General features: G+C 45.3%; 1 protein-coding gene across 1 annotated transcript in view; it reads left to right on the top strand.

Annotated features, from left to right (window-relative positions):
* The window catches only part of LOC129810604 (ephrin type-B receptor 1-like), a 235345-nt gene that overhangs the window by 69983 nt on the left and 142219 nt on the right, over positions 1-23143 (top strand). The window contains exon 4 of the mRNA XM_055861287.1: positions 16300-16984. Within this exon, the coding sequence (XP_055717262.1) occupies positions 16300-16984 (685 nt within the window). The remainder of the gene's footprint in view (positions 1-16299; positions 16985-23143) is intronic.

The raw sequence follows: 23143 nt of genomic DNA, 5'->3' as shown, positions 1-23143 counted from the left end.
CGCCTGACACCTACTACCATACCCCGTTCAAAGGCACTTAAATCTTTTGTCTTGCCCATTCACCCTCGAAATGGCACACATACACAATCCGTGTCTGAATTGGCTCAAGGCTTAGAAATCCTTCTTTAACTGGTCTCTTCCCCTTCATCTACAATGATTGAAATGGGATCAATAAGGGATCATAGCTTTCACCTGGTCAGTCTATGTCATGGAAAGAGCAGGTGTTCATAATGTTTCATATACTCAGCAATTACTGTTCCTTACATGTTTTTCAGAAAATCCGGCACATCTTTACAGATTTTCAGATCTGTAAAGACCAGAGCATATTGAGTACTCTGTTTTTGAGCTATCTAATTTGAATATTTGTGACTCTAACTCCTGCCTTTCTGTCTTTGAGCCCACACAGTACCTCTCTGCTGTGATATGCTGCTGGCCCGTATGAGTGGGAACAAACTGTTTCAAAACCCTGCTGTGTTCAAATGTCTTTTTGGTGTTACATTCATCATTCCTTATACAGCAATCTTCCTATTTATTATTAAAGACAGAACATCGGGAAGAACATATACTGTCTTCTCACTAGACTAGAGATAACTTTCCAGCTATTTCCAAACTATCTAATCACACCTACCCCATCCCAGCATGTCTAAAGCAGCTATTAATATCTATACTAAGATTCCCTTCAAGTCGTTCAAAGCAGTAACCGCCTTCCACCTCCTAAACCACGGCCCAGATTACAGTAATGAGGAGGTAGAGCACTCAAACAGAACCCTGGAGTTCACTAATTGAAACTACTGGGCTCTCCTGAATATTCCCTTTATTTTGTCTGTCTAAAATAGACACCTGGCTTTTAATCACCGTCTGGCTGGGTTGGGTTGGGGAGTATTGGAGGTCTGGACTCTTTTCCCTGCTGTTTCAGGAGAGCCTGTTGACTCAGTGTGTGGCGCTGCCTGCCTGCCGCTGACGGTCTCATTATCACGTCTCTCTGCTTCTCCTCCGCTCATAGTCACACAGACGGAGGAATCCTGGTAGAGAAGGTGGGGAAGGAGAGAGAGCGTTAGGGATGGAGGGCACTGTGACTGGAACGAGGATGAACACAGAGGCCAAGAGGAAAGACTGGGTCCAGTCTGATCATCCATGTTTACTGACTATGAAACACACTGCTTTTACAGTACCATACAGTGGAGGCTCCTCAGAGGGTGAAAGGGGAGGGCCATCCTTCTCAGTGATTTTTTTTATTTTTAATAATTGTAAAACATTAAAAAAGTTATAATTTTTAGATAAAACTATACTAAATATATTCACGTCACCAAATAATTGATAAAAATACACTGTTTGACATTAAGGTCTACAGTAGCCTCAACAGCAGTCTGTAGGGTAGCACCATGGTGTAGCCAGAGGACAGCTAGCTTCCGTCCTCCTCTGGGTACATTGACTTCAATAAAAAACCTAGGAGGCTCATTCCATAGATGTACACAGTAATTATGACAAATTCCTGAGGACGTCCTCCAACCTATTAGAGCTCTTGCAGCATGAACGGACATGTTGTTCACCCAAGCAAAGGATCAGAGTACTGAAAGCATAAGCTATCTAGCACTGCAGTGCATAACATGTGGTGAGTAGTTGGCTCAAAGAGAGAGAAAGACAATACTTGACCAGTTTTGAACAAATTAATTTCTTAAAAAATGAAGGAGAAGTGAGAGAGTGAGTTTCACGTACTTAGCTAGCAAATACAGCTAGCTAGTTTGCCTACTTAAAAGCCCTGCTCAAACAGAGGAATGCTATTTTAGTTAGCCGGCTATGACTATCCAACAAAACACTGGAACTCAAAGTAAGCTTTTGGTTTGACTAATTTATTGCCATGGGGCCCGCCTGTGTAAGTGCGACTGTACACTGTAACGTTACTGCATGGTTGTAGCAGGTTTACTGACACATGAGTTCTATTAGCTATGTTGACTATGACAACTTTAGCTAATATGATGACAGCGATGTAGGCTGTGTGTAATGGTTATGATATGGTTTGGCTTGGAAAGGTTTTTCCGCCTGGTAACAAACAGCTGATGTGTTGTGCATTGAAGTCTACAAGCGAAGGGAAAGGTGAGAGGGGGAGAGGGCATAGATGCGAGAAGGAATACAACATGGCTGCCATGAAAGGGAACCATGTTTACGTGTGATCAGGGGTGTATTCCTTCCGCTGATTCTGTTGAAAAAACGTTTCTTAAACAGAAGCAAACAGATCGAAATGGGGATAAACATACCTGAATTTGTCCAATAGAAACTCTTGTTTGCAACTGTTGGACTAGTGATTATACCCTAGATCAGCTAGACGCAGGCAAGAGTGTGCAAGGTGGTATTGAATGTGTCACTGTCTGTCCATGTGTCACTGTCTGTCACCTCAAAATTTTCTCTCGACCTGTGTGCACCTACGTCGTCAACTTTCATTCATAGATTGTAGAATCCTCATATAGTAGCCTAAGCCTATCGCTGTTGCATTGAAGTGGGTGAATGGAATATGAATGACAGTCATCCAATATGCTGTAATAGAAATATGGCCTCCCGGGCCTCCCGAGTGGCACAGCGGTCTAAGGCACTGCATGGGAGATCTGGAGGCGTCACTTTGATCCCGGTCTGTGTTGCAGCCGGCCGCGACCAGGAGACCCATGAGGCGGCACGCAATTGGCCCAGCGTCGTCCGGGTTAGGGGAGGGTTTGGCCGGCTGTGATTTCCTTGTCCCATCTCACTCTAGCGACTCCTTTTGGCGGCCGGGCTCATGCACGCTGACTTCGGTCGTCAGCTGTACGGTGTTTCCTCTGATACATTGGTGCGGCTGGCTTCCGGATTAAGCGAGCAGTGTGTCAAGAAGCAGTGCGGCTTGGCAGTGGTCGTGTTTTGGAGGATGAATGGCTCTCGACCTTCGCCTCTCCCGAGTCCGTACTGCAGTTGCAGCGATGGGACAAGACTGTAACTACCAATTGGATATCACGAAAAAGTGTTAAAAAATTATCAAATAAATAAATCCCTCATCTTAAAAAGGCACCGACCGCCACTGGTATCACGGTATGCTGTATATGTATGGGTTTTGTTATAGTATACAGTTGAAGTCGGAAGTTTACATACACTTAGGTTGGAGTCATTAAAACTCGTTTTTCAACCACTCCACAAATTTCTTGTTGACAAACTATAGTTTTGGCAAGTCGGTTAGGACATCTACATTGTGCATGACACAAGTAATTTTTCCAATAATTGTTTACAGACAGATTATTTCACTTATAATTCACTGTATCACAATTCCAGTGGGTCAGAAGTTTACATACACTAAGTTGACTGTGCCTTTCAACAGCTTGGAAAATTCCAGAAAATGATGTCATCGCTTTAGAAGCTTTGGATAGGCTAATTTACATAATTTGAGTCCATTGGAGGTGTACCTGTGGATGTATTTCAAGTCCAACCTTCAAACTCAGTGCCTCTTTGCTTGACATCATGGGAAATCAGCCAAGACCTCAGAAAAAAATGGTCTCCTAGAGATCGTACTTTGGTGCGAAAAGTGCAAATCAATCCCAGAACAACAGCAAAAGACCTTGTGAAGAGTTTACACTGAGTTTAAATGTATTTGGCTAAGGTGTATGTAAACTTCCGACTTCAACTGTACCTGTCAGGATGGAGCAATATTTCAAGTATAGCTATATCTGTCATTCTTTTATACAAGATCTGAAGACTTTTTTGTGCTAGAGATCTAAATATGGTCTGTTTTTATTATGTACAGTATGTCTCCTCAGATTTGAGTGCCTTCAAAAAGGTTGCAAGGTTGGATGTTCAAAGTAAAGACATTTATCAGGAAAGGTTCAAAACTTGTACAGGTTCGGTAATAGTGTTATAAACATATTGCACAGACATAACACCCTTCTATGACACTAAAGTGGTGATCCTAACTAACCTAAGACAGGGAATTTCTACTAGGATTTAAAAAAAACTGAGTTTATATGTATTTGGTTAAGGTGTATGTAAACTGACTTCAACTGTATTAACATACCATAGTATCCCTTCTTAATGTAATATGTTTAAATTATTCACTTTTATATGCATTTACACATTAGCTCTCTAAATAATATCTGTGTGGGTCTCAGGCTTATATTTTGTAGAAGTGCATACAGCAGCGGGACCAGATAAGTGATTTACCACTGGGGTGCAGTAGGATGCCCCATTATTTCCCTTATGCACTAGAACCAATGAGGTGCAGCTGAATGCTTTGTTATTTTTACCTGGTGGGGCCAAGACAATGAGGTGCCATGGGATGCTCTATCTATCTGAGAGGAGCACAGAGAGGAAAGGACATACACACACAACCACACACAGGTCGTTCCACCTTAAAGAGCTCAAGAAAGAGGATTTCAACAACCACCATCTCAGATTGTTCACCTAATAGCAGGAACAGCATCATCTAGTGGTCAGAACCTTGTAATATCAGGATGTACGATGGGACATAAACCTACCAACTTCTATGACTAATTTCTCTGAACAGGGGGATAAAAACATCACCAAATTCACTGAGAAGACATAACATAGGATGAAGAAACAATACTCCGAGCTGCAGTTCCATACTACTTGTCAGACATATTCATTTATTTTATTTATTTAACCTTTATTTAACTTGGCAAGGCAGTTAAGAACAAATTCTTATTTACAATGATGGCCTACCAAAAGGCAAAAGGCCTCCCGCGGGGACGGGGGCTGGGATAAAAAAAATTATTACAAAAATGAATAGAAAATATAGGATTAAACACACATCATGACAAGAGAGACAACACAACAATACATAAAGAGAGACCTAAGCCAACAACAGAGCAAATCAGCAACACATGACAACAACATGGTAGCAACACAACATGGCAGCAGCACAACATGATAGCAGCACAAAACATGGTACAAACATTATTGGGCACAGACAACAGCACAAAGGACAAGAAGGTAGAGATAACAATACATCATGCAAAGCAGCCACAACTGTCAGTAAGAGTGTCCATGATTGAGTCTTTGAATGAAGAGATTGAGATAAAAATTGTCCAGTTTGAGTGTTTATTGCAGCCAGTCGCTAGCTACAGCAAACAGAGACGACGAGCGACCCAGGGATGTGTGTGCTTTGGGGACCTTTAACAAAATTGACTGGCAGAACGGGGGTTGTATGTGGAGGATGAAGGCTGCAGTAGATATCTCAGACAGGGGGGAGTGAGGCCTAAGAGGGTTTTATAAATAAGCATCAACCAGTGGGGCTTGCGATGGGTATACAGAGATGGCCAGTTTAAAGAGGTGTATAGAGTGCAGTGATGTGTCCTATAAGGAGCATTGGTGGAAAATCTGATGGCTGAATGGTGAAAAACATCTAGCCGCTTGAGAGCACCCTTACCTGCCTATCTATAAATGACATCTCCGTAATCTAGCATAGGTAGGATGGTTATCTGAATCAGGGATAGTTTGGCAGCTGGGTTGAAAGAGGAACGATTACGATAGAGGAAACCACGTCTAGATGTAACTTTAGCCTGTAGCTTTGATATGTGCTGAGAGAAGGACAGTTTACCGTCTAGCAATGCTCCCAAGTACTTGTATGAGGTGACTAACTGAGGTGGCTGCTCTAAACCCTCAGATGTAGTAATCTGAGGGACATTCTTCTTACCAAACCACATGACCTTTGTTTTGGAGGTGTTCAGAACAAGGTTAAGGGCAGAGAAAGCTTGTTGGACACTAAGAAAGCTTTGTTGTAGAGTGTTTAATACAAAATCTGGGGAGGGGCCAGCTGAGTATAAGACTGTATCTGCATATAAATGGATGAGAGAGCTTCCTACTGCCTGAGCTATTTTGTTGATGTAAATTGTGTAGAGCATGGGGCCTAGTATTGAGCCTTGGGGTACTCCCTTGGTGACAGGCAGTGGCTGAGATAGCAGATGTTCTGACATTATACACTGCTCACTTTGAGAGAGGTAGTTAGCAAACCAGGTCAAAGACCCCTCAGAGACACCAATACTCCTTAGCCGGCCCACAAGAATGGAATTGTCTACCGTATCAAAAGCTTTGGCCAAGTCAATAAAAATAGCATCACAACATTGCTTAGAAACAAGGGCAATGGTGACATCATTGAGGACCTTTAAGGTTGCAGTGACACATCCATAACCTGAGCGGAAACCAGATTGCATACCAGAGATAATGCTAAAGACATCAAGAAAGGCAGTCAGTTGATTATTGACCAGTTTTTCTAAAACCTTTTTTGATAAACTGGGCAAAATAGAAAAAGGCCTGTAACAGTTAGGATCAGCTTGATCTCCCCCCTTTAAATAAAGGACGAACCGTGGCTGGCTTCCAAGCAATGAGCACCTCCCCAGAGAGGAGAGAGAGGTTAAAAAGTTTAGAGATAGGCTTGATGATGATAGGGGCAGCAACCTTAAAGAAGAAAGGGTCTAAACCATCTGAACCAGATGTTTTTTTTGGGTCAAGTTTAAGGAGCTCCTTTAGCACATCGGACTCAGTGACCGCCTGTAGGGAGAAACTTTGTAGCGGGGCAGGGGAAAAGAGGGAGGAGCATTGGGGCTAGTCGCATTGGAAGGAGTGGGAGATGAGGAAATGTTGGATGGGCAAGTAGGCATGGTTGAGTCAAATAGGAATCCTGACTTAATAAAGTGGTGATTTAAAGAGCTCTGCCATGTGCTTCTTATCACATTAAGGGATCTGTGCAGCTGTGAGGAGGAGGGTTTATTCTCCAGGTCTTTAACCGTTTTCCAGAACTTCTTGGGATGCGACCCACAGAGAGAGAACTGCTCCTTAAAGTAACTAACTTTGGCCAGTCAGCCTGAGCATGCGTGTACCGAGCCTTTTGCCAAATGAAATTCTTGAGGTGGAGTAACTCTGCAAGATCACGGTCGAACCAGGGGCTGAACTTGTTTTTAATTCTCATTTTCTTTATGGGGGCATATTTGTTAAACATATTTTTTTAAAGGTCCAAGTGTTTCCGACATCCACCCCCTCAAGCTGATTCTAGACCATTTTACAGAGGCCAGTTCATGAAGGAAGGCTTGCTCATTAAACCTTTTTAGCAAGCATCTATGACAAATCAGGACAGGTCGTTTCATTGAGCAGCCATTACGAACACAGGCTGTAAAACAGTGATTACTCAGGTCATTACAGAAAACACCCGTCTGATACCTATCAGTATTATTTGTGAGGATAACAACGAGGAGAGTAGCCTTTTCTGGGTGTTTATAGTCGTACCTAGTGGGATTGGTAATAATCTGAGGAAGATTGAGGGAGTCCCATTGCTGTAGGTCTTGGTCAGGTGGTTTAAGCATGTCCCAGTTTAGGTCACCTAGCAGGACAAATTCAGACTTAGTGTAAGGGGCCAGGAGAGAGCTTAGTGCAGGTAGGGTACAGGCCGGTGCTGATGGAGGACGATAGAGAACTTCTACTTTATATTTGTTGTTAGGGTGGGATTGGTGTAGATTGTGGGGGTCTGTGGGTGGTTATTGACCATTTCTTTGTATTCCTCATGTCTTACTCATTGTTAAAAAAAAACGTTTTGTCCAAATTGGATGTTAGGTACTGTATTAATTGAACATTATATGAATCCTATAAATTAAAATCTGAGATCAAATTATGTTTCAACAAAATAATGTTGCAGGAATCCTAATCTTATCTCATTCTAACTACAGAAACGATTTAAAAGAAATCTGATATGGTGGGTGTCATGGCTTGCTGAAATGACATGGAAACACACACACACACAAAAAAAACAGAGAGAGAGACAGACACTGCATCTGTTCCCAGAGCTGCTTTGTTCTCTCTCAGAAGAACATTCATCCATCCACCCCCACTCTCTCTTTACCTACTTGCCTGCTTGGCTAAGAGGTGATGGGGATAATAAAATAGCAAGGCGGTGTTACATAAACATAATACATACAGTGGGGCAAAAAATTATTTAGTCAGCCACCAATTGTGCAGGTTCTCCCAAGTTCTCCCACAAAAGATGAGAGAGGCCTGTAATTTTCATCATAGGTACACTTCAACTATGACAGACAAAATGAGAAAAAAAAATCCAGAAAATCACATTGTAGGATTTTTTATGAATTTATTTGCAAATTATGGTGGAAAATAAGTATTTGGTCACCTACAAACAAGCAAGATTTCTGGCTCTCACAGACCTGTAACGTCTTCTTTAAGAGGCTCCTCTGTCCTCCACTCGTTACCTGTATTAATGGCACCTGTTTGAACTTGTTATCAGTATAAAAGACACCTGTCCACAACCTCAAACAGTCACACTCCAAACTCCACTATGGCCAAGACCAAAGATCTGTCAAAGGACACCAGAAACAAAATTGTAGACCTGCACCAGGCTGGGAAGACTGAATCTGCAATAGGTAAGCAGCTTGGTTTGAAGAAATCAACTGTGGGAGCAATTATTAGGAAATGGAAGACATACAAGACCACTGATAATCTCCCTCGATCTGGGGCTCCATGCAAGATCTCACCCCGTGGGGTCAAAATGATCACAAGAACGGTGAGCAAAAATCCCAGAACCACACGGGGGACCTAGTAAATGACCTGCAGAGAGCTGGGACCAAAGTAACAAAGCCTACCATCAGTAACACACTACGCAGCCAGGGACTCAAATCCTGCAGTGCCAGACGTGTCCCCCTGCTTAAGCCAGTACATGTCCAGGCCCGTCTGAAGTTTGCTAGAGAGCATTTGGATGATCCAGAAGAAGATTGGGAGAATGTCATATGGTCAGATGAAACCAAAATAGAACTTTTTGGTAAAAACTCAACTCGTCGTGTTTGGAGGACAAAGAATGCTGAGTTGCATCCAAAGAACACCATACCTACTGTGAAGCATGGGGGTGGAAACATAATGCTTTGGGGCTGTTTTTCTGCAAAGGGACCAGGACGACTGATCCGTGTAAAGGAAAGAATGAATGGGGCCATGTATGGTGAGATTTTGAGTGAAAACCTCCTTCCATCAGCAAGGGCATTGAAGATGAAACGTGGCTGGGTCTTTCAGCATGACAATGATCCCAAACACACCGCCCGGCCACCAAGCAGTGGCTTCGTAAGAAGCATTTCAAGGTCCAGATCTCAACCCCATAGAAAATCTTTGGAGGGAGTTGAAAGTCCGTGTTGCCCAGCAACAGCCCCAAAACATCACTGCTCTAGAGGAGATCTGCATGGAGGAATGGGCCAAATACCAGCAACAGTGTGTGAAAACCTTGTGAAAACTTACAGAAAACGTTTGACCTCTGTCATTGCCAACAAAGGGTATATAACAAAGTATTGAGATAAACTTTTGTTATTGACCAAATACTTATTTTCCACCATAATTTGCAAATAAATTCATAAAAAATCCTACAATGTGATTTTCTGGAGAAAAAAAATCTCATTTTTTTTCTCATAGTTGAAGTGTACCTATGATGAAGATTACAGGCCTCTCATCTTTTTAAGTGGGAGAACTTGCACAATTGGTGGCTGACTAAATACTTTTTTGCCCCGCTGTAATATAGCCAGAGTGTAAAGGCAGTCATTGTTGTTCTCCCCCTTAGACGAGGAGGAGCATGGATAGGACCAAGATGCGGATTGAGGGAAATAAGCCATCTTTTAATGAAAAACAGCAAACAAGACACTACAAACTACAAAACAACAAACGTGACTAACCTTCAACTGTCCTGTGAGGACACAGGAACAAACACCCACAAAACACCAGTGAAACCCTGGCTGCCTTTGTATGACTCTCAATTAGAGACAAACAATACACACCTGTCTCTAATTGAGAATCATACCAGGCCGAACACAAAACCCCACATAGAAATACAAACATAGACAAACCCACCCAGCTCACGCCCTGACCAACTAAAATGAATACAAAACAAAGGAAAACAGGTCAGGAACGTGACAGAACCCCCCCCTTAAGGTGCGAACTCCGGGCGCACCAGCACAAAGTCTAGGGGAGGGTCTGGGTGGGCGTCTGTCCACGGTGGCGGCTCTGGCGCTGGTCGTGGTCCCCACCCCACCATAATCAATCCCCGCTTCTTTATCCCCCTCCCAATGACCACCCTCCCGCTAACACCACCTAAATGAGCGACCAGCACCGGGACAAGGGGCAGCACCGGGACAAGGGGCAGCACCGGGACAAGGGGCAGCACCGGGACAAGGGGCAACACCGGGATAAGGGGCGGCAGGTCCTGGCTGAGGGACTCCGGCAGGTCCTGGCTGAGGGACTCCGGCAGGTCCGGGCTGAGTGGCAGCTCCGGACTGAGTGGCAGCTCCGGACTGTAGGGCAGCTCCGGACTGTAGGGCAGCTCCGGACTGTAGGGCAGCTCCGGACTGTAGGGCAGCTCCGGACTGTAGGGCAGCTCCTGACTGGCGGGCGTCTCTGGCAGCTCCTGACTGGCGGGCGTCTCTGGCAGCTCCTGACTGGCGGGCAGCTCCTGACTGGCGGGCGTCTCTGGCAGCTCCTGACTGGCGGGCGTCTCTGGCAGCTCCTGACTGGCGGGCGTCTCTGGCAGCTCCTGACTGGCGGGCGTCTCTGGCAGCTCCTGACTGGCGGGCGTCTCTGGCAGCTCCTGACTGGCGGGCGTCTCTGGCAGCTCCTGACTGGCGGGCGTCTCTGGCAGCTCCTGACTGGCGGGCGTCTCTGGCAGCTCCTGACTGGCGGGCGTCTCTGGCAGCTCCTGACTGGCGGGCGTCTCTGGCAGCTCCTGACTGGCGGGCGTCTCTGGCGGCTCCTGACTGGCGGGCGTCTCTGGCGGCTCCTGACTGGCGGGCGTCTCTGGCGGCTCCTGACTGGCGGGCGTCTCTGGCGGCTCCTGACTGACGGACGGCTCTAGCGGCTCGGGACAGACGGGCGGCTCTACTGGCTCGTGGCAGACGGCTGACTCAGACGGCGCTGGGCAGACAGATGGCTCAGACGGCGCTGGGCAGACAGATGGCTCAGACGGCGCTGGGCAGACAGATGGCTCAGACGGCGCTGGGCAGACAGATGGCTCAGACGGCGCTGGGCAGACAGATGGCTCAGACGGCGCTGGGCAGACAGATGGCTCAGACGGCGCTGGGCAGACAGATGGCTCAGACGGCGCTGGGCAGACAGATGGCTCAGACGGCGCTGGGCAGACAGATGGCTCAGACGGCGCTGGGCAGACAGATGGCTCAGACGGAGCTGGGCAGACGGGCCGTTCAGGCACCGCTGGGCAGACGGCAGACTCTGGCCGGCTGAGACGCACTATAGGCCTGGTGCGTGGTACCGGAACTGGAGGTACCGGGCTGAGGGCACGCACCTCAGGGCGAGTGCAGGGAACAGGAACAGGGCACACTGGACTCTCGTGGCGCACTCTAGGCCTGGTGCGTGGTACCGGAACTGGAGGCACTGGGCTGGAGACACGCACCATAGGGAGAGTACGTGGAGGAGGAACAGGGCTCTGGAGATGGACTGGAAGCCTGGTGCGTGGTGTAGGCACTGGTGGTACTGAGCTGGGGTGGGAAGGTGGCGCCGGATATACCGGACCGTGAAGGAGGACACGTGCTCTTGAGCACCGAGCCTCCCCAACCCTACCAGGTTGAATGATCCCCGTAGCCCTGCCAGTGCGGCGAGGTGGAATAGCCCGCACTGGGCTATGCAGGCGAACCGGGGACACCACCTGTAAGGCTGGTGCCATGTACGCCGGCCCGAGGAGACGTACTGGAGGCCAGATACGTTGGGCCGGCTTCATGGCATCCGGCTCGATGCCCAACCTAGCCCTCCCAGTGCGGCAAGGTGGAATAGCCCGCAATGGGCTAAGCACGCGTACTGGGGACACCGTGCGCTTCACCGCATAACACGGTGTCTGACCAGTACGACGCCCTCTTACTCCACGGCAAGCCCGGGGAGTTGGCTCAGGTATCCAACCCGGCTTCGCCACACTCCCCTTTAGCCCCCCCCCAAGAAATTTTTGGGTGAGCCTCTCGGGTTTCCAGCCACTCTGCCTTGCAAGCGCCTCATAATGCCGCCTCTCCGCTTTGGGGCGGCGACACTCCACTGGCTGTGCCCAGGGTCCTTCTCCGTCCAGAATCTCCTCCCAAGTCCATTCCTCTTTTCCCCATTGCTGTAGTTCCTTTTCTCTCTCCTCAATCCGCTTGGTCCTGTTGTGGTGGGTGTTTCTGTAAAGGCAGTCATTGTTGTTCTCCCCCTTAGACGAGGAGGAGCATGGATAGGACCAAGATGCGGATTGAGGGAAATAAGCCATCTTTTAATGAAAAACAGCAAACAAGACACTACAAACTACAAAACAACAAACGTGACTAACCTTCAACTGTCCTGTGAGGACACAGGAACAAACACCCACAAAACACCAGTGAAACCCTGGCTGCCTTTGTATGACTCTCAATTAGAGACAAACAATACACACCTGTCTCTAATTGAGAATCATACCAGGCCGAACACAAAACCCCACATAGAAATACAAACATAGACAAACCCACCCAACTCACGCCCTGACCAACTAAAATGAATACAAAACAAAGGAACACAGGTCAGGAACGTGACACAGAGGGGAAACAGCATTACTTAATCATCACCACTGATTGGGTTTGCTGGGACGCTCACGACAAGGACATTACAGGCTGTTGTTAGAATCCCAATGGACACACTGCTTTCTGTTTGGGCTTCTGTTAAAGATAGTGGACCCGACAGCCTAGTAAGGAGGTTCCGGAGCACTTAATCAGTCTGTATAGCCTAGATCAGGTGCAAAAATAGGTGGTATTTATTTACAGTGCAGGTAATGGAGAAGACTGGATCCAGAGAAAAAATATTAAAAATAGTTGTTGACAATTTAAAAAAAACATGCAATATTACTAGTGTTGATAGATTACTTTACTTTAATAAAATATTTGTTATATGTGATGACTGTTATTTCATTCCAAGTCATCATCTCATCTCTATAGAGCTGCTCCTAAGGCATACTTTTATGACTTTTATGGCTATCAGTCACTTTAGATCATGTATTTTCAAGTAGAGATACCTCGCAAAGCATCTGCTTTCTATCCCTCTCGCGCGTTCTCTCTTGTCTCTGTCGACGAGGTCTCCATGCTCCACACAGACCAGACAGGTAAGCGGGTGCGCAATGGGTTATGGTCATTGTAGTTAATTACCACATTTTCTGCACTAAACTATGTAGAATATTGGCCTGTTGGAAACCACAAGTCCCTAATACATCATACTGATCGGCTTGATCTGATTCATCTCTACAGAAACTGAGCATCGAGCACACAGGAGAACAAAAAAAACGAACAAATTGGAATTCAAATAATTGAACTGACATCATTTAATTAGTTATTTAAAAATCGAAAAATAACTGATATTTCGGTTAATTTCTCAGCTCTAAATATTACCAAGGACAAAGGCAAAAGCACCTCAAAAATAGGGCAAATCGCCCATAAACTCACGCCTCTAAGTGGCAGAGCTATATACCTACACAAGTAGCTTTTTATGAATGAGGAGAATGGCATTCTAAAAGGACCTGCCCTAACCTAGCATAAACCATTTTAAGTTGTTTCAAGTTTTAATGTCACATGCACAAGTACTGTGAAATGTCTTTCTTGCAAACTCAAATCCCAACAATACAATAATTAATAACAATGTAACACTGGAAAAAAAACATAGAAATATGAAGAAATATGAAGAACACAGGAAGTAAGAAGGCTACTATATACAGGGTCAGTTCCAATAACATATTTACAATGTGCAGGGATACTGGAGTGATGGGGGTAGATACACTATATATACAGAAATATGTGGACACCCCTTAAGATTTGTGGATTCGGCTAGTTCAGCCACACCCGTTGCTGACAGGTGTATAATATCAAGCCAACAGCCATGCAATCTCCATAGACAAAAATTGTCATTAGAATGGCCTTACTGAAGAGCTCACTGACTATCAATGTGGCACAGTCATACAGTAGGATGCCACCTTTCCAACAAGTCAGTTTGTCAAATTTCTGTCCTGCTAGAGTTACCCCGGTCAACTGTAATTGCTGTAATTGTGAAGTGGAAATGTCTAGGAGCAACAATGGCTCAGTCGTGAAGTGGTAGGCCACACAAGCTCACAGAATGGGGCTACGGAGTGCTGAAGCATGTAGCGCGAAAAAATCGTCTGTCCTTAGACGTCCTTAGCTACATCCTAAAAAATATTGCAGTTTTGAAACTGCTGTAAAAATGCAGTAATACTGCACCATAACTGCAATTATATTGCACTCTAACTGCAGTTACAGTATACTGCAGTATACCACAGTTATACTGCACTCTGACTGCAATCTTTTTTCATAAGGGACGTTGCAATAAAAAATGTTTGATTTGACTAGCGATAGTGGTTATGAGCCGGAGACTATGGTGAATTCCAGGAAAGTAGGACTCCCTGTTATAGGTTGGGCTCAAGCTGTTGGATTGGCGTTTGGTACCAACGGTTATTTTTTTTATACGGTCCCGGGGAGAGTTGGAGGAAGAACTCCCAATACAGTTTCCTTCTTTTTGTCACGTCTCTGTGTCTCATTCCTAGGATTTTGTCAGTGAATAGGTACCGCCTTTCACAGTTAATTATCCTAACCTGCTACGTTAATTCTCCTATCCTGCTACGTTAATTCTCCTAATCTGGTATGTTAGTTCTCCTAACCCGTTACGTAACACACCATCCGTCCCGACAAACCATCAGGATCTCCACACAGGGTATGACCCATGAAGACGCATTAAGAAACAAAAAAACATCACTCAATCAAAACAGTCTTAATATTACACACCTTCATAACACAATTCCCACATGGCTATATTTCAATGACACAGCTTAAGGAAGAGATGCAAACACCTGTTCTAATTAGCTATCTAGCGTCTCCGAACACCTGTGTGTGGAACATTGTCAGGACAGTGGGTGCTTGGCACAGTTGTTGTGGCACAGCACTTGAAATGAATGTTGCTGTCAGACACATAGTCAGACATTAGTCTGGAATGCTGTGAAAATAGGTCATCTGTGGATGGTGGAGACATGGAGGGTCCCCTTAGCTTGGCTCTAGCTGCGCTGAGCACCCCTACCCCTCTCTCGCTCTCTATGGCTGGAACCTGGCTGTATTAATGTCTGCTTGGTGTTGAAAGGGACAGGTCGCTCTAATTCTGATGAATGGTCATCCCAGGGAAGAGGGGCAGAGCGAAGGAGAGACACTGAGAAAAAAAGATACGGTTTAATTTGTGTCAGGGCTCTCCGTAAACTCATTAATCATCTCAGCTCTCTGTGATCTAGTCCTCTTCCTGGCCTCTGTTTCAACAGGATCTCCCACAATGCACCGCTTCAGTGCTCCCCAGTAGCCACAACTCACCACGTTACCTCCTGTTTCACACAACCCTCGTCTATTGCTCATACACACACACATGACGGTGTATCTATCTCACCTCCCTAAAGAAGGCCTGGATAGTTGGATAAAACAATAGCTCTCAGGGATGATGGTGTGTAGGGTACTCTCCACTAGTGTTTCTGTATTCATGCATTCCATCATCTGCCAGACTGTGGGCTGCTATGGCCAATCCACATCCAGTGTGCCCTCTCTTGGTCCATGGTAATTCTCCTGTGGAGAACTGGCCGTTTCAACGTCATACCATTAGTACAGTACATCATAATATTGCACATATACATCAAACAAGCACACGTAAACATACACACACATGCACACACAAAACACACAAACATTTCTGTTATGATTACGAAGAATTTACCAGTGGTGTTAATGCACAGTAGCAGTGATCCTGGTCCGTCACGTAAATGGTAATGTGTGAATTAATGGTGTAGGGAAAGCATTGACTGTGTTTAAGGCCTATCAGTGCTTTATGGCTGTCTCACAGCCCCCTAACGTGTGTGTACTGCTTTAAATGCTGACTCCATTAGCTAGGCAGCTCGTTCTGATGCGATGGGCCATCGTTTCTCTAAGGCTTTAATTCAATACCTTGTATAATCCTGCGTCTGTAATGCACCAAATGTCCTAATGTGGTGAGGCCTTGCTCAGTCATGCCTGCGCAAGATTGATTTCAGTTGGGCCACTTATCTGTGGTAGACTGGCTGTGTCTGAGTGGATTGTGGGCCGCTAACAGCCAATACCAGCGTTCAGAGAGGTATATTAATACACTGGGAAATGGAGGGAAAACATATGCAGGGCCATACTCTCGGTCTCTCGCACTCGCACTAATCTCTCTCTCCATGACTTGGACGGACGTGCTGATTGATTGAAGCCTTGCTCTAACTTGTTGTGTGTCTGTTCTCCACAGTGGGAGGAGGTGAGTGGCTATGATGAGAACCTCAACACCATCAGGACCTACCAGGTGTGTAACGTGTTCGAGCCCAGCCAGAACAACTGGCTCCTCACCACCTTCATCGACAGACGAGGGGCTCAGCGTGTCTATGTGGAGATGCGTTTCACCGTACGTGACTGCAGCTCCATCCCTAGTGTCCCCGGCTCCTGTAAGGAGACTTTCAACCTCTACTACTACGAGACAGACTCGGTCATCGCCACCACCAAGGGAACCTCCTTCTGGATGGAAGCTCCCTACCTGAAGGTGGACACCATCGCGGCCGACGAGAGTTTCTCCCAAGTGGACTTCGGCGGACGATTGATGAAGGTCAACACGGAGGTGCGGAGCTTTGGTCCTCTCTCCCGTAATGGGTTCTACTTGGCCTTCCAGGACTACGGGGCCTGCATGTCCCTGCTGTCAGTACGTGTCTTCCATAAGAAATGCCCCAGCGTGGTGCAGAATTTCGCCATCTTCCCAGAGACGATGACGGGCGCCGAGAGCACCTCACTGGTCATCGCCAGAGGCACGTGCATCGCTAACTCAGAGGAGGTGGACGTGCCCATCAAGCTGTACTGCAATGGAGATGGGGAGTGGATGGTTCCCATCGGGAGCTGCACCTGCAAGGCTGGCTTTGAGCCGGATAACGGCAATGTCTGTAGAGGTGAGATCAGTTCTCCTCACTCATAATAACCCCTATCACGCTTTGTGTTACTATGTCTTACTGTCCTACTGGAAATGTGAAGGCATTGTGTCTCACTGTGGAAACAGTGGTGATGATAAACAAAGTAAGGAGCAGAAAATATTTTGTTTCGTCTGGCAATCACTGTTGTCAGGGGATAGCTATGTGGGTGGCCAGACAATCAAAGACTGTACCGAGGGAAGACTGATTTGACCAGCAGCAGGCATGTAATTTGAAAAGTTCATAATTTGAATCATTATTTCCCATCAAGGAACAGAAAGGGGAACGTTTTGTCTAGCACCAGTCAGAAGCATGGGGGGGGGGGGGGGGGGGGGGGGGGGGGGGGGGGGGGCTAACCAACAACCACAGGGTTCTCTCTAGCTCTGATTGTATATTATTTTGGAAAAATGGTTTTAAATATTGGTTATTCTATAGAGTAATTTGATCATCATGCTAACAAAGTTATTAATTTTTATTTTTTTATTTAACCTTTATTTAACCAGGTAGGCAAATTGAGAACACGTTCTCATTTACAATTGCGACCTGGCCAAGATAAAGCAAAGCAGTTCGACACATACAACAACACATAGTTACACATGGAGTAAAAACAAACATATAGTCAATAATACAGTGAAAAAAAATAAGTCTATATACAATGTGAGCAAGTGAGGTGAGATAAGGGAGGTGAAGGCAAACAGATATATGTATAAATAAATAAAAATATAAAAAGGCCATGGAGGCGAAGTGAGTACAACACAGCAAGTAAAATAAAAACTAAAAAAAACACTGGAATGGTTGGTTTGCATTGGAAGAAAGTGCAAAGTAGAGACAGAAATAATGGGGTGCAAAGGAGCAAAATAAATTAATAAATAAATACAGTAGGTAAAGAGGTAGTTGTTTGGGCTAAATTGTAGATGGGTTATGTACAGGTGCAGTAATCTATGAGCTGCTCTGACAGCTGGTGCTTAAAGCTAGTGAGGGAGATAGGTGTTTCCAGTTTCAGAGATTTTTGTAGTTCGTTCCAGTCATTGGCAGCAGAGAACTGGAAGGAGAGGCGTCCAAAGGAAGAATTGGTTTTGGGGGTGACTAGAGAGATATACCTGCTGGAGCGCGTGCTACAGGTAGGTGCTGCTATGGTGACCAGCGAGCTGAGATAAGGGGGGACTTTACCTAGCAGGGTCTTGTAGATGACCTGGAACCAGTGGGTTTGGCGACGAGTATGAAGCGAGGGCCAGCCAACGAGAGCGTACAGGTCGCAGTGGTGGGTAGTATATGGGGCTTTGGTGACAAAACGGATGGCACTGTGATAGACTGCATCCAATTTATTGAGTAGGGTTTTGGAGGCTATTTTGTAAATGACATCACCGAAGTTGAGGATTGGTAGGATGGTCAGTTTTACAAGGGTATGTTTGGCAGCATGAGTAAAGGATGCTTTGTTGCGGAATAGGAAGCCAATTCTAGATTTGACTTTGGATTGGAGATGTTTGATGTGGGTCTGGAAGGAGAGTTTACAGTCTAACCAGACACCTAGGTATTTGTAGTTGTCCACATATTCTAAGTCAGAGCCGTCCAAAGTAGTGATGTTGGACAGGCGGGCAGGAGCAGGTAGCGATCGGTTGAAGAGCATGCATTTGGTTTTACTTGTATTTAAGAGCAGTTGGAGGCCACGGAAGGAGAGTTGTATGGCATTGAAGCTCGCCTGGAGGGTTGTTAACACAGTGTCAAAAGAAGGGCCAGAAGTATACAGAATAGTGTTGTCTGCGTAGAGGTGGATCAGAGAATCACCAGCAGCAAGAGCGACATCATTGATGTAAACAGAGAAGAGAGTCGGTCCAAGAATTGAACCCTGTGGCACCCCCATAGAGACTGCCAGAGGCCCGGACAACAGACCCTCCGATTTGACACACTGAACTCTATCAGAGAAGTAGTTGGTGAACCAGGCGAGGCAATCATTAGAGAAACCAAGGCTGTCGAGTCTGCCAATGAGGATGTGGTGATTGACAGAGTCAAAAGCCTTGGCCAGGTCAATGAATACGGCTGCACAGTATTGTTTCCTATCGATGGCGGTTACGATATCGTTTATGACCTTGAGCGTGGCTGAGGTGCACCCATGACCAGCTCTGAAACCAGATTGCATAGCGGAGAAGGTGTGGTGTGATTCGAAATGGTCGGTAATCTGTTTGTTGACTTGGCTTTCGAAGACCTTAGAAAGGCAGGGTAGGATAGATATAGGTCTGTAGCAGTTAGGGTCAAGGGTGTCCCCCCCTTTGAAGAGGGGGATAACCGCAGCTGCTTTCCAATCTTTGGGGATCTCAGACGACACGAAAGAGAGGTTGAAGAGGCTAGTAAAAGGGGTGGCAACAATTTCAGCAGATAGTTTTAGAAAGAAAGGGTCCAGATTATCTAGCCCGGCTGATTTGTAAGGGTCCAGATTTTGCAGCTCATTAAGAACATCAGCTGACTGTATTTGGGAGAAAGAGAAATGGGGAAGGCTTGGGCGAGTAGCAGAGGGGAGGGCAGTGCTGTTGTCCGGGGTAGGGGTAGCCAGGTGGAAAGCATGGCCAGCCGTAGAAAAATGCTTATTGAAAATTCTCAATTATAGTGGATTTGTCGGTGGTGACAGTGTTTCCTATCTTCAGAGCGGTTGGAAGCTGGGAGGAGGTGTTCTTATTCTCCATGGACTTTACGGTGTCCCAGACCTTTTTTGAATTTGTGTTGCAGGAAGCACATTTCTGCTTGAAAAAGCTAGCCTTGGCTGTTCTAACTGCCTGTGTATATTGGTTTCTGGCTTCCCTGAAAAGTTGCATATCACGGGGGCTGTTCGATGCTAATGCAGAACGCCATAGGATGTTTTTCTGTTGGTTAAGGGCAGTCAGGTCAGGAGAGAACCAAGGGCTATATCTGTTCCTGGTTCTAAATTTCTTGAATGGGGCATGCTTATTCAAGATGGTGAGGAAGGCATTTTTTAAAAATGACCAGGCATCCTCTACTGACGGGATGAGATCAATATCCTTCCAGGATACCCCGGCCAGGTCGATTAGGAAGGCCTGCTCGCTGAAGTGTTTCAGGGAGCGTTTGACAGTGATGAGTGGAGGTCGTTTGACCGCTGACCCATTACGGATGCAGGCAATGAGGCAGTGATCGCTGAGATCTTGATTGAAAACAGCAGAGGTGTATTTGGAGGGCAAGTTTGTTAGGATGATATCTATGAGGGTACCCGTGTTTACGGAATTGGGGTGGTACCTGGTAGGTTCATTGATAATTTGTGTGAGATTGAGGGCATCAAGCTTAGATTGTAGGGTGGCTGGGGTGTTGAGCATGTTCAAATTTAGGTCGCCTAGCAGCACGAGCTCTGAAGATAGATGGGGGGCAATCAGTTCACATATAGTGTCCAGAGCACAGCTGGGGGCAGAGGGTGGTCTATAGCAGGCGGCAACGGTGAGAGACTTGTTTTTAGAGAGGTGGATTTTTAAAAGTAGAAGTTCAAATTGTTTGGGAACAGACCTGGATAGTATAACAGAACTCTGCAGGCAGTCTTTGCAGTAGATTGCAACACCGCCCCCTTTGGCCGTTCTATCTTGTCTGAAAATATTGTAATTGGGGATAAAAATGTCTGAATTTTTGGTGGTCTTTCTAAGCCAGGATTCAGACACGGCTAAAACATCCGGGTTGGTAGAGTGTGCTAAAGCAGTGAACAAAACAAACTTAGGGAGGAGGCTTCTAATGTTAACATGCATGAAGCCAAGGCTATTACGGTTACAGAAGTCATCAAAAGAGAGCGCCTGGGGAATAGGAGTGGAGCCAGGTACTGCAGGGCCTGGATTCACCTCTACATCACCAGAGGAACAGAGGAGAAGTACGATAAGGGTACGGCTAAAAGCTATGAGAATTGGTCGCCTAGAGCTACTAGAGCAGAGAGTAAAAGGAAGTTTCTGGGGGCGATAAAATAGTTTAAAGGAATAATGTACAGACAAAGGTATGGTAGGATGTGAATACAGTGGAGGTAAACCTAGGTATTGAGTGATGATGAGAGAGATCTTGTCTCTAGAAACATCATTGAAACCAGGTGATGTCATCGCATATGTGGGTGGTGGAACTGAGAGGTTGGATATGGTATAGAGAGCAGGGCTAGAATCTCTACAGTGAAATAAGCCAATAACCTGTCTAGGATGAGCGTGCCGCTAGCGGCACACCCCCCCCCCCCCCCCACTGAAAAACCAGTGCCGCGAAATTCAAAAAAAATATTTTTTTTAAATATTTAACTTTCACACATTAAAGTCCAATACAGCTAATGAAAGACACAGATCTTGTGAATCCAGTCAACATGTCCGATTTTTAAAATGTTTTACAGGGAAGACACAATATGTAAAGATGTACATCTATTACCTAAAAACACATTAGCATAATCCACCATCTTTTATTTGTCCACCAACACCAGTAGCTATCACCAATTCGGCTAAACTAAGATATTTATAGCCCCTAACCAACAAAAAAACTCATCAGATGACAGTCTGATAACATATTTATGGTATGGGATAGGTTTTGTTAGAAAAAAGTGCATATTTCAGGTAGATGGCATAGGTTACAATTGCACCCACCGTCACAAATGGACTAGAATAATTACTATGAGCAACGTGTTTACCTACTTACTAATCATCAAACATTTCGTAAAAATACACAGCATACACGAATCGAAAGACACAGATCCTGTGAATACAGACAATATTTCAGATTTTCTAAGTGTCTTACAGCGAAAACACAATAAATCGTTATATTAGCATAGCACATAGCACATAGCAGCCCAGCATTGATTCTAGCCAAAGTGGGCGATAACGTCAACATCGCCAAAAATATATTAATTTTTTCACTAACCTTCTCAGAATTCTTCAGATGACACTCCTGTAACATCATATTACACAATCCATATAGAGTTTGATCGAAAATGTTTATATTTAGCCACCAAAATCATGGTTAGACAATGTGAAATGTAGCTCAGCTGGTCAGAAAATGTCCTTGCGCCACTTAGACAGTGATCTACTCTTATACATAAATACTCATAAACGTGACTAAAAAATATAGGGTGGACAGGGATTGATAGACAATTTAATTCTTAATACAATTGCGGAATTACATTTTTTAATTTATCCTTACTTTTCAATACAGTTTGCGCCAAGCGAAGCTACGTCAAAAAACATGGCGTCCTAAGCCACTAAAATTTTTCGACAGAAACACGATTTATCATAATAAAAATGTCCTACTTTGAGCTGTTCTTCCATCAGTATCTTGGGCAAAGGATCCTTTCTTGGGAGTAATCGTATTTTGGTGGAAAGCTGTCCTCTTGCCATGTGGAAATGCCAACTGCGTTCGGGATGAACTGAAAAGCGTGCCCAGCTATTCACAGCGTTTCAAAAATAAATGTCCCAAAATCGCACTAAACGGATATAAATAGCTATAAAACGCTTTAAATTAACTACCTTATGATGTTTTTAACTCCTATAACGAGTAAAAAGATGACCGGAGAAATATAACAGGCTAAACTAACGCTTGGAACAGGAGCGGGTCGGTGTCCTCCACGCGCGTTACGCACCAAGAAAAGACTTGCTAGCTACAGGGTTTTTTAATTTATAGTGCCTCTGAACGCGCAATCGACCCCATTGAAATCGTCATCACGTAAAGGCATCCAGGGGAAGACGTAAGCAGTGTCCGTATAGTCATAGCAATAACAGTGCACTTTTAACTGACTCCAGAACAGTGGCCAACATTTCTGAAATCTGACTCCATGTCAGGGAAATTGCTGTAGAATGGGCTCTGTTCCACTTAGAGACAAAATGTCAACTCCTATAGAAACTATAGACTGTTTTCTATCCAATAATAATAATAATATGCATATTGTACGATCAAGGATTTTGTGGGAAGCCGTTTCAAAAATTACCCGATTAGCATAAATAGTCTCAACAGCGCCCCCATCCTCAACAGGATAAACACTAACCAGAACAGCAATGGACAAGGCATATTTACATTAAGGAGAGGCATGCTTAATCGAGTGATCAATAAGGGTCCAGTGAGTAGAGGTTGGTTGGGGTCGTGGCGATCCAGACAGCTGGCCGGGTATATGGCTATCGGTAGCAGCATAGGATGGAG

Source organism: Salvelinus fontinalis, chromosome 14, assembly GCF_029448725.1.
Source record: "Salvelinus fontinalis isolate EN_2023a chromosome 14, ASM2944872v1, whole genome shotgun sequence".
Classification (NCBI taxonomy): domain Eukaryota; kingdom Metazoa; phylum Chordata; class Actinopteri; order Salmoniformes; family Salmonidae; genus Salvelinus; species Salvelinus fontinalis.
This window is presented reverse-complemented; position numbering and strand designations above follow the sequence as displayed.